General features: G+C 43.5%; 1 protein-coding gene across 1 annotated transcript; it reads left to right on the top strand.

Annotated features, from left to right (window-relative positions):
* Positions 1–7177: 7177 nt before the first annotated feature.
* Positions 7178–12338, top strand: mtg2 (mitochondrial ribosome-associated GTPase 2). The gene is made up of 6 exons (XM_061842832.1): positions 7178–7518; positions 7746–7893; positions 7977–8092; positions 8185–8403; positions 8511–8649; positions 9880–12338. The coding sequence occupies exons 1-6, from the start codon at positions 7291–7293 to the stop codon at positions 10275–10277; spliced, it is 1248 nt and encodes a 415-aa protein (XP_061698816.1). The 5' UTR covers positions 7178–7290; the 3' UTR covers positions 10278–12338.
* The last annotated feature ends 555 nt before the right edge of the window (positions 12339–12893 follow it).

Genomic DNA, 12893 nt, shown 5'->3' with positions numbered 1-12893 from the left:
TTCCCTCAACCAACTTAAATAAATGCTCAATGGTGGCATAACATTTTATCAATACTGTTGAGCACACATATTATAGTCTTAAATAAATAAACTATTTAACACTGTTTAACTTTTTGCATTTAATATTTCTACATAAAATGTACATAGTGCAGTTTGTCCACTACATAACACATCCTTGGCCAAACTTTCAAAAGAAACATCTGACTCATCTCCAGTGTGAAAAAGATTCCATAGTAGCTACCTTTTGTGCATCATCATTGATCGTAAAGTCAAGTCATTAAGTAATCATTGATGACGTGGTCCAGTTCCGGTGCCTCCTGCATTGCATCATGATCAATGATCCCTTCTTGTTCCCACACCATGGCGTCCTCTGTGCCATCAGTGATGTTGTGAGGAAACATTTTTTGAATCCACAGTGCTAACTGGGAAGCCTCTTGCCCCCACCCCCGTTTGGCTACAATTTGTCGCAGCTCTTCTATAGCGTCAGGTCGCCATCAAAACAATGACAACTCAAACTACATAGAAATGCAAGTAATGGGCACGTTAAAAAAAAAAAAAAAACATTTTAATTGTGTGTGCCCTACGTACTACGTAGTTTGAGCTCTTGTTGTTTTTGAAGTGCCGTGCTGATTCTGGGTTGCTTCGGCAGGAATGGCGACACCTATTTTTAAAAGTGGCTGGATAAGGAGCCCTTATAGTCGACATTTTTCGTCTTAGTTTAAGTTAAAGGAAGACTTCGTCAAAACTAATAGGAATGGGAGCACACATTAAAAGTTAGTAGATGAGGGTTCAGGGTTTCTTTTAATGCCAGAGTTATCTGTAGATTTCCCCGAGAAACATCTCTAAATTGGAAAAAGTATTCCCGAAATTCCTCTCTCGCTTAGACATTCCAATGAGCCCGGCTGGAAAACTGACAGCCAATCAGCGTTCGCCACGCCTGCAGGGCTTCCTGTTCTGATCCCCCAATTCTCGTGGATATATTTCACTGAACAGTGAACGTCCACTATCTGGCATTTTGTGGCCGATTTTTGTGAAAAAATAATTACAAACAAACAAAACAAAAGCAGCATGACGTACAATGTTAAAGTTTGGGTGCTTGAGCCAGAATACACACAGCCGGTAGTTGATTTGTTAGAGAGGGGGCATGGCACTAACGGCGGACAACAATCCCATTATGTGGACCGTGGAGATATGTTTGATGCCTTTGTCAGGAGTTATCTTAGATGTAGAGAATATACAGCTGGTGTGGCCTGCCTTTTTTTTTTTTTTAACCCCAAGCAGCAAGCTTCTCTCATGCGACCGACAGGGCGCGGGGTGCACACGCAGATCGCTGTAAATAGGGAAGTGTTGTGTTCTGAGAGCCAGCAAAGCGAGTTGATGCCCCATGTTATTACTGTACCGACCATTGAGCAAACAAAATTAAGTGTTCAAGCATTTGAGCCAGAACACACACAAGCAGAATTTGACGCGTTGGGAGGGACGTCCCACTGACGATGAACAGTAACAGTCCCATGAAATGGACCGCGGAGATTTTATGCTTTTCTGAGGAGTTGGTTTAGATGTAGAGAATATATAGCAGGTGGCCAGACATTTTTTTTGTTTTTTTTAACACAAAGTTGTACTTTTCAAGCACCAAAGCTTCTCACGATCCAGTGGCGGGAATCGCTGTAAATAGTAACCGGGAAGTGTTACACGTACATATCCATCCATCCATCCATCCATCCATTTTCTTAGCCGCACGATGGTCAAAGGTGTGCTGGAGCCTATCCCAGCTGTCAACGGGCAGGAGGCAGGTTACACACACGCAGACACCGGGAGAACATGCAAACTCCACACACGGAAGTCCGGAATTGAACAGCTGCTCTACCGGGCCGCCTCCTAAAATATGTTGTTGCTTATGCAGTATTAGCACAAGAGGCTATAATTTAGCAGCTAATAACCAGCAATGATAAAATGCATGCAAATTTCCCCCCTGATGAACGAGCCTCAACTGTGACAGCCACAGCTTTATCCTGTCAAGTTGACCCCACTGGAGGTTAAAGAAGGACAAATTTGGGTGCGTTTTCTCAGTTTTGGTGCTGAACAAGTCGGCATCTTGGCTTAGCTAGAACGAATGGTCTGTAATGCTAAGCACCGGTGACGTCAGGGGCAGAGTCAAGGATATTTCTTCCGTGTTTGGCTGTGAAAGCGGGCACACATTCAGATTTTGGTTGGATTTAAAAAATGTTCTTTATTTTCAATTTTTATTTTCAATTCATGTCCAAAATGTATGTAATAATATTACTTCATATTGGATGGTTTATTGTACATGTGAATTTTGGGGAGAGTCTTCTGTGAAAACAAACTCACAGGCAGCCATTTCTGATGTTTGGTACAGTAGCAACAAATATGCTACACTAATGATCATAAAATGCCAAACTCCCGTGAGCAGCAGCACAGGTTAGTGGCGCAAATTGCTGTAATACATAAAAATGTGTTGCATAAGACATAGAATATTATATCAAAATCTATATGTATATCTTTTTAACACTCTATGTACCTACCTGTACAATGTGATTTACTTTTTCATTTTTAATCCACATTTAAATATAATGTGCCCTATTGAATTTGTGAAAATAGTTTTGAAACAACGGAATATGGAAATGTTACAACTCTTCTTTTTAAAATTTTTGAAGATGAACAACGGAGTCGATTGCAAAAATTTATTTTAATTGAGGTTATTTTTTTTACCGCGTTCCTGGTAGCGTGGGCTTTTGGTAAGTTGTGTATGTAAGGGTTAAAGCTTTGTTTGTATAACAAAAAAAAAATGCTTTGAGGAAATTTGAGAAAGTCAGACACATTTTCTCTCTGACTGTTTCAGTTTTGGAATTTGAGTTTCATAATTGTCATAAATATGCTCATGTGGAAGTACCGTAGTTTTATTTATAATATATAAACAACTTCACCAAAAATGATTAAGCTAAATGCAACAAAAACAAACTTGGCAATGATTTTTCAGTGTTGTCTCAAAGTCTACCATCAAAGCAGACAGAAAGACAGAAAGTTTTGCATTCAGTATTAAGCCATTATAATTTTGGGAGCACTCACCCGAAAACAAGTAGAGTTAAAGCCAAGATGGTGTAAATATTATTCCTGAAAACAGAGTGCAACATCTTGGTGTTGTGGGCAAACTTCAAACCAAATGACTTAAAACGCTTTAAATTAAAATGTCAACTAAATTCTCTGACGCTGATAATCTGCTTCTGCCTCCTGTACTGACTTGACTGACTACTGTGCAGCAGCAGCACTCACCAGGGAAGAGGCATAAAGAGGAAAAGGGGAGGGGAAGTGAAGCACATTGGATATGCATCGGTGCCAACCACCTTTTGCATGCATGTGGGGACAAACCATTTCAAGAAGTCTCCAGAAATATGAGAAATAACAATAATCTCATAGATCTACGTGTCAAGTGATTTCTTAGTAGTCCACTTTAAGAGTGGCTCGCAATAAAAAAGTAAGCCAGCTAAAGCCTACGTGGGTTCTGCTTCCTGTTGTTTCTTCAGTGCCACTGTCTCTAATCCCTACATCACCACAGTTTTATAAACTTTGCCCTTCATCCTCGCAGAGACTCTTCTGCCACATAACACACCAGACACCTTCCACCAGCTGTTCCAACCTGCTTGGACCCGTTTCTTCACTTCCTTACCACACTCAGCTTTCCTCTGTATTGTTGAACCCAAGTCGTCCACCCTTGCTATCTCTTTTCCCTGGAGTGTCACTCTTCCCCCACTCCCCCTCTCATTCATTCATCCATCCATCATCCATCCATCCATCCATCCATCCATCCATTACCTACGGCTTTTCCGGGTTGGGTCGCGGGGGAATTAGCTTCAGCAGGGATACCCAGACTTCCCTTTCCCCAGCCACTTCTTCCAGCTCTTCTGGAGGGATCCCAAGGCGTTCCGAGGCCAGCCGAGAGACATAGTCTCTCCAGCGTGTTCTGGATCGTCCTCGGGGTCTCTTTCTGGTGGGACATGCCCGGAACACCTCACCAGGGAGGAGTCCAGGAGGCATCCGAATCAGATGCCCCAGCCACCTCATCTGGCTTCTCTCAATGCAGAGGAGTTGCAGCTCGACACTGAGCCCCTCCCTGATGACCGAGCTTCTCACCCCTTCTCTAAGGGAGAGCCCAGATACCCTGCGGAGGAAACTCATTTCGGCCGCTTGTATCAGGGATCTTGTTCTTTCAGTCACGACCCACAGCTCATGCCCACAGGTGAGGGTGGAAACTTAGTTAACTGGTAAATTGGGTGCGTCGCCTTTCCACTTAGCTCCCTCTTCACCACAATGGACCGACACAAAGTCCGCATCGCTGCAGACGCTGCACCAATACGTCTGTCGATCTCCCGTTCCATTCTTCCCTCACTCGTGAACAAGACCCCAAGATACTTGAATTCCTTCTTCCCAATCACACCCTTCCAGGTCTCACTGTCATTGCCCACGTGGGCATTGAAGTCCCCCAGCAGAATGATGGAGTCACCAGAGGGGGCACCCTCCAGCACTCCCTCTAAGGACTCTACAAAGGGCCACTGACATTTGTTGCATAAGCACAAACAACAGTCAGAACCCGTTCCTCGACCTGCAGGCAGAGGGAGGCTACCCTCTCATCTACTGGGGTAAACCCCAACCTACAGGCCCCGAGCCGGGGGGAAATAAGTATACCCACAACTGCTCGGCGTCTCTCCCCGTGGGCAACTCCATCGTGGAACAGAGTCCAACCCCTCTCAAGAGGAGTGGTGCCAGACCCCAAGTGGTGCATAGAGGCAAGTCCAACAATATCTAGTTGGAACTTCTCGACCTCACGCACCAACTCGGGCTCCTTCCCTGCCAAAGAGGTGACATTCCATGTCCCTAGAGCTAATTTTTTCAGCTGGGGATTCGATCGCCAAGGTCCGGCTTTGGCCACTGCCCACATCACACTGCATCTGACCCCGACGGCCCCGCTCACAGGTGGTGAGCCCATGGGAAGGATGGCCCATGTTACCCTTTCGGGCTGGTCACCAGGTGCTTGCCTTCGAGCCCACCTCCAGCCCTGGCTCCAGGGGGGGGCCCCGGTGACCCGCGTCCCGGCAAGGGTAACCAAGATCCAATTTCTGTAGTCATCAAATGGGTTTTGGAGTCGTACTTTGTCTGGTCCCACAACTTACCTCTTAAGATCAGAGACACACAAAACCCTCCACCACGATAAGGTGATGGCTTGAGGAGGGGCCCTCTCATTCATGTACATATATTCTGTTTTACTTTGACTAATCTTCATTCCTCTCCTTTCCAGTGCGTGCCTCCATCTTTCTAATTGTTCCTCCGCTTGCTCCCTGCTTTCACTGCAGATCACAATATCATCTGCGAACATCATGGTCCAAGGGGAATCCAGTCTAACCTCATCTGTCAGCCTATACATTAAAAGGGCAGACTGGAAGTGGCTCAGGGTGGATTCCTGACACATTCCTACCACCACCTTAAATTCTTCTGTCACATCTACGGCACATCTCACCGCTGTTCTACTGTCCTCAAACATGTCCTATACTATTCTAACATATTTCTCCACCACACCGGACTTGTGCATGATGTACCAAAGTTCCTCTCTTGCTGATATTTAGTCACGACTGTATAACTCCCTCATACCCTCAGTTAAACACTGTATTGTAATCAGATGTTTGAAACATGCCAACTCATCAGTTAACCTAAAGTGAACCTTGCTGAACTCTTTACAGGAGACCAGGACGTAGGAATGTGCCAGTTATTACCAGCTAGAACTGGTTTAGTCATTATGATGTGGTTCTTTTGTGATGCTCTTTGTGGTGCATTTTATTTTCCTTTCAAACTTTCTTTTGATAGTGTAAAAATGCTGTAAGTCCTCTGTATCTTTCCACTTGTGATCTGCTACAGCCGTTGTCTGTAACTCATTTGTGCCCGGAATATTCTGTAAGTAAAAGCTTTGAAGAAACTGTTCATCGTCTCTAGCCTGTATTTGGATAACTACTCACTACCCGAAATTAAACAAACACGCGGAGGAAAAGCATCCTCCAACAGGAGTTTGCATGTTCTCCCCGTTCCTGCGTGGGTTTTCTCCAGACACTCCTGTTTTTTCTTACATCCCAAAAACATGCATTCCTTGGAGACTCTAAATTGCCCAGAGGTGTGATTGTGAGTGCGACTGTTGCCTGTCTCCATGTGGCCTGGACCTGGTTGGCAACCAGTTCAGGGTGTACCCTGCCTGTTGACTGCAGGGATAGGCTCCAGCACTCCTGTGACCCTTGTCCTGTGGCTATTGGCTGGCGACCGAGTTCAGAATGTACACTGCCTTTTGCCTGAAGTGAGCTGGGATAGGCGTCGCCATACTTTTGACACGAGTGAGGATAAGCAGTGTAGAATATATATGTATGTGTGTATGTATGTTTTCTGAATTCTAATTACCACACAAAGATTGGGATGTTTGAAAAATGAGGTTATTGAATAATGATTTTCGTCTCTCGTAGATGACAACAATCTATCAAAATGTGTGACATCTGTACATAGCGCAGGTGTACCTGCCCTTGGCATCTAGTGAACATCTGTTCCCTCCGCACTTCAAGTACACTTTAAGCACGTTTGCTCCCTTATCATGTCGGGTCATAAATTGCTGTCAAACAAAAGATGAGCCGTTGATTCCGTGTATTACAATATTATTTTTCTCATCTATAACACCCGACTTCAAACCTTTTAAATTTAAGGTATGACTTTTTATTTCTGCATTATCTTCTTGCATATGGCATCGTTATCTTGTACTGGGAAATAATTTGCTGGCGTACAGCTCGGAGAAAACATAATCAGTTTTGAAGTTGACATGAATATGAATTTTAATCCTTTTGATTTTTATTTTCATTTTATTCAGACCTGTTTGTTACATGTACTTTGACGTGGTGATGGTAGGAGGCTGAACCATGCAAATAAAAGTGTAGGATTTTCTGGTTGGTCAGGATGTAGTAATGACATTTTTGGGTTGCAAGTTTTTAACGTCCAAATCTTTTATCTGCAATCATTTGCAAGAGGTAAAGCCGAGGAAAAATGTTTGGTAACGCTTTCAAATACCGCACAGGACTGTGGTGTTAAACTGTCCTTTGGCTACTTTTGTTGGCTGTTTTATCTTTCACATTCCAGATGATGGCAGTAAAGAACCACACTAGAGATTGAGATTGTCCCTCTTTGTTTCCTGTCACATTGAAAGTCACTTCCGTTCGGTCACGAAGTTGACGGGATGACTGAAATGTCGAAATGCTAGCGATGTTATCGACATTTCAGACTGTTATTTGGCCTTGGCCAAATCGTCGTTTAAGTCTCGCCGCCCTTTTCGCTGAGAAGAAAGTCACCTGGGCCGCTTGCCGTCTCCTTTCAGCGACGTGGCGACGCAAAGTCTCCGGCAGAGATGTCAGCACCGCGGCTCCATTGCAGGGAAAAGTCCGAGCTAAACAGATGAAGAAGGATCTTTCCGAAAAGAAGCTGGTAGGTTGGTGACATTTCTTTGTCGTACCGAGAGGTACTTCTCATATTTTGTTCCATTTGAATGTCCAGGACCACCAACACGAATTACAACTGTAAACGTTTTCAGCTTCTTACTGAGCGTTCTTCTGAGATGTCACGCTGTGGCGACCCCTAACGGGACAAGCCGAAAGAAACTGGAATTATAGACTATAGCTGTAAAGCAGTGCCGTTCTGACTTCTATCCACAGACTCGCTACTTCGTAGACCACAGATGTGTGCGGCTGGTGGCCGGTTCAGGTGGCAAAGGAGTGTGCAGCTTTCACAGCGAGCCTCGAAAAGAGTGGGGGGGACCGGACGGAGGAAATGGGGGTGATGGAGGAAGCATCTCTTTCCGGGGTGAGACAAAATTGTGTGTACCAAGTCTGTACCAAAATCTTAAATGCTGCATACATATTTGAACGACATTGTATATTGCGCAGCTGATCGAGTTGTCAAGTCTCTGGCTCAAGTAGTCCCTGTATACAAGGCAGAAGATGGAGAGTCAGGGGGCAGCAAGAACTGTTATGGTCGGAATGGCAACCCAACCTTTATTTGTGTGAGCTGAGACGGTATTTGACAAGTTTTCTAGTCTTTTCGGAACCTGCTTTGCCATTGTAATCTGACGAGGACACCTTACATTCTCTGAAGGTTCCAGTTGGCACTGTGGTAAAGGAGCAGGGCAGGACAGTAGTGGACCTCTCTGAGCATGGCCAAGTTTATCTGGCAGCGTTTGGAGGGGCTGGAGGTAAAGGCAACAGGTTCTTTCTCTCCAATGAGAATCGTGCTCCGGTGTCTGCAACTCCTGGAGATGTGGGCCAGGAGAGAATCCTTCATCTGGAGCTGCGCACTATGGCCCACGCTGGACTGGTAAGAATCTTGTTGAGCTTGAAAATGCATGTTGTCTAGTTTTGCCACAACTCTGTAAAAAAAAAAAAAAAAAAAAGAGCGTCATTTAAACAATTTTATTCACTCAGGTTGGGTTTCCAAATGCTGGCAAATCGTCTCTTTTGAGAGCCATCTCCAACGCCAGGCCTGCTGTAGCTGCTTACCCTTTCACAACACTCAACCCCCATGTAGGAATTGTCAAGTACAGGGATCATGAGCAAGTTGCAGGTAGAAAAGCTTTGTATTTTAATATTATATGGCAATCACAGCACTCTGCTTTTTCCACATTTTATAGCAGTCTTCCAAAGTCATGACCGCATTACCTGGGCTTCCGCATGTTCTTTAATGATGTACTTTTTGTGTGTGTAAATTTTTGGTTTGGGTTAGGTTAACTGTCAAAGAAAATAATGTCAAATTTTCACCAGAAATTCTCTCTCTTTTTAACGTGAGATTTAACAAAATTAAATAATTTTGAATTGAAACAGGAGAGGTTTAATCTGATTTGACTTCATGTAATGAGACAAAAAAAATCTGTTTCTGCACAATGTATGTAAACTTCTGACTTCAACTGTATGTGTAACCACTGGAGGGGGTACGCTGGAAAGCATTGGCCTCACAGTTCTGAGGTCCCAGGTTCAATCCCTGACCCACCTATGTGGAGTTTACATGTTCTCCCCATCCGTACATGGCTTTTCTCCGGGGACTCCGGTTTCCTTCCATATCCCAAAAACATGCAACATTAATTGGACACTATAAATTTCCCATAGGTGTGCTTGTGAGGATGGCTGTTTGTCTCGATGTGGCCTGCGATTTTTTTTTTTCTGTGGAAAGAGAAGAAATTTCTGGAAGGACAACGGTCTCTCGGGCAAGAGGGTCCAGGCATGTTTATAGGTAACAAGGGACAACTTATGTGACCTGGTCCATACCATCCGGACAATGAAGTGTGGTGGGAGCACCGTGCCGTGGGGTACGTCTCAGCTGTAGGAACCGAGTTGTCAGGATTCGGGGGAAACATGTATACAGAATAGACACATCCTGGATGAAAATATGGTTCAGAGTGCTTTTCAACCCACACGGGCTGGAAAGCCTCATCAGGACGACAACCCTTATCACACAGCCAAGATCCAGTATCATAGGAATGGCTTATGAAAACTCAGTGAATGGCCTTTAGTGGTCCAGTCAGAGCCCAGACTTCAGTCTGATTTGATCGTAGTGACAAGCTTGTGGCATCATATAAAACAACAAAAACTTGGAAAACTTGAATTCACAGAGTATTGAGCAAAAACTGAATACTTCTGCACATGATTTTTAAAGATAAAAATAAAATATCATTCAATTTTGGAATAAGACTGAAACTAAATTGTCAGTGTTGTGAAGCATTGTGATTACTTTCAGGATGTACTGTACAGTATACAGTACTTGGTTTGCATTTAACTGTGTCTGTGCTGCCTGATACAGTTGCTGACATCCCAGGCATCATTCAAGGAGCGCATCTTAATCGAGGCCTGGGCATCTCTTTCCTGCGACACATTGAGCGTTGCCGATTCCTCCTCTTTGTTCTGGATTTGTCATCTCCAGAGCCCTGGACCCAGCTCCAGCACCTGCGCTACGAACTGGACCAGTATGACCATGGTTTGTCACACCGGCCTCATGCCATTATCGCCAACAAAATAGACTTACCCGAAGCCCGCAAGAACTTTGAAACTTTGAAGAGCCACGTTACTCAGAGAGTTATTCCTGTGTCCGCTGTCACCGGGCAGAACACAGAGGAACTCATCCTTTACCTTAGGGAGCTGTATGACGGCTACCTTCATGGAGGTGGTAGAACAGAGGAAGGAAAACCCACAAGATTGTAATGCAAGTGGTACAAGGATTGTCAGAAATGTTCCAGTACTGGGTGTCACCAAAAATACAGTTGAGCCTCAATAAAACAGACTCAGACATTGGGATAAAATTGACCATCAGGCCTGAAAATAGTTTCAATTCCTCACTTAAAATGCCCTTGACATGGTCTGGTAGTTCAAAAATCAGCCATTGTTTACTTTTGTTGTGGCGCAATGCGGGCAGTGAATGGGACTGATGTATTTCCAGGTCACAGAGATACGCTATGACGAGATCCATTTCAAAAGCTGTACCTCCTGTGCCTTTTTGGTGGCCTTGTTGATTGGAGAGCATTGACATTCCAGCTCTGTGATTGTTGTATCTATTGTCTCGTGTACATTGAGCGCGGCAGAGAGAGCGCAAAATAGCGGCGTGGCTCTGGTGATTTTGTGTCTCGAACATGTTACTCCTGGTACAGTAAAAAAAAATTTTCTGTCAAACCGTTCGCCTTGGGCAACTGATTTGGAACTAGGACGTACACTAATTCCTCTGGACTCATGAAAGCGACTCCCCTTCAATGACAACTGCATGCTAACAATGTCGTTATAAGCAAGCACACCGGGGTGGTAAGTTTGGATTAAATTTGAAACTTTTCGAACATTTTCAAACTTTTAAAATATTTGTCTCCAATAACTTCATACTATACGGAGCACTTTAGGTCACAAAGAAAATCTATAACCGATTTTATATTGTAAAGTCATATAGGTGCATTTGACCTCCAAAATGGTACGCACCAGGGGCCATATCTGGCAAACCGTCACTCCAGTTAGCAAAGCAAAACAAACTTATTTCTATAGCGGATTTCATACACAAGGTTACCCAATGTGCTTTACATGATTAAATGTGTTAAATTTAAACAAACATTTGAAATTAAAATCCAAAACAAACAGGGTGTACAGTCCAAGTAATAAAATTGAAAGGTGGAAATAACGCATGAGAAAAACAGTTTAAACCTGAATTTGAAATCATTCACACTTGGGCATGAGGTGGAAATGTATTTTTTGTGAGACTAGTCCTGGAGGTTTTATGACATATCCTTAATGGTCATCTGTTTTTAGATAATGATTAAATGTGTACAGTTGATTTTTTTTTTTTCTTTTCCCTGAATTTTTGCAATTTAGGACCATTTATCACTCATTTTATATTTTCTGTAGATTTACAAAACAGATAAATTTCTCACAAAGGCAAGTAAACTAAAAATGCTACTCACTGAGTTGCAAATACAATAATCTGTGTTCATGAATTACTTTAAAAGATTATCTGCAAGTGTGAGAGGAGAGATGCCGCTGGGTTGTCATAAGTGAGTAATCATTTCACATTTCCATCAACAGTTGGTGCTGCGGCAGAAAAACATCTATTAATATTCCCGGTGTAAACATTTAGGGCAACATCACTCTTGGTTATTAAACCTTGTCTGTACTTTTCAGACGTAGACTGGAAGGAAATGGGGAAGTCCTGTCAGAATCCTGTAATGAATTAATGACACTACATGACCACTTGGTGGCAGTTGAGGATAAATTGTGTTTCTAAAGAACTGCCAAGAGTAGTTTTTACAAAGTAAAGATTGTGCATGAATACAATCATGCAACTGGACAAGGAGACTGTTTTTACAAACATTTGTGAGTGAATTTTGTCACTTTCAGCTAAGTGAATTCCACCAGGGTGAAATTGCGATAGAATGGCAACTGAGAGATGGCACGGAAGGGCAACTGGCGTGGGCCTAACAATTCTGTTGCGACTCGGCCTGTGTGGAGTTTGCATGTTCTCCTTGTGCCTGCATGGGTTTTCTCCGGGCGCTCCGGTTTCCTCCCACATCCCAAAAACATGCAACATTAATTGGACACTTTAAATTACCCTTAGGTGTGATTGCGAGTGCGACTGTTTGTCTCTGTGTCCTGCGACTGGCTGGCGATCAGTTCAGGGTGTACCCCAACTCCTGCCCGTTGACAGCTGGGATAGGCTCCAGCACTCCCCGCGACCCTTGTGAGGATATGCGGCAAAGAAAATGGATGGATGGATAGCTGCAAGTATTTACATTTTAAATGGATTAACGCAACAACATTCCAAGGAAATGTTCTATTAGTGGATGGCTATTTTTACGACCAGTCAGCTAAGTCATTACCTTTGGGGTTGATGGGGGGGTCAAATTTAATTTGACTGCATTATTGCTGATTTAGTTGAGCAGGATAAATTGAATAAAGTTCAGTTAATATATATATATACACACACACACATATATATATTGCTGCTTTGACATAGTCGATCTAGGGATGCTCAGATCTTAATCGATAAACTGTCAAATGTTTGTGTGTGATAGGTCTTAGTCCAATGCAAGACCTGCATTCCACTGCTAGTTTACAGGATTTCCAAAGAAATTCCATCCAGTGTTTGTGTCAATGTTATTTCTGGTGAACGGGGTTCTCTCACCTCCTCTCTTGGTGTTGAGCTGAGCAGTGATGAAAATAAATGCTTGCAGAGGTGGCAGAGACCTTTAGTAACTCGGTGAAGTCTACTAAGCAGCAAGAAGAACACGAAGAGAGCGGCAGTGTGTCTCAGCAGCTCAAGAAACGTCATGCACTTGGTGAGATTTT

Source organism: Syngnathoides biaculeatus, chromosome 2 (genome assembly GCF_019802595.1).
Source record: "Syngnathoides biaculeatus isolate LvHL_M chromosome 2, ASM1980259v1, whole genome shotgun sequence".
In the NCBI taxonomy this organism is placed as follows: domain Eukaryota; kingdom Metazoa; phylum Chordata; class Actinopteri; order Syngnathiformes; family Syngnathidae; genus Syngnathoides; species Syngnathoides biaculeatus.
This window is presented reverse-complemented; position numbering and strand designations above follow the sequence as displayed.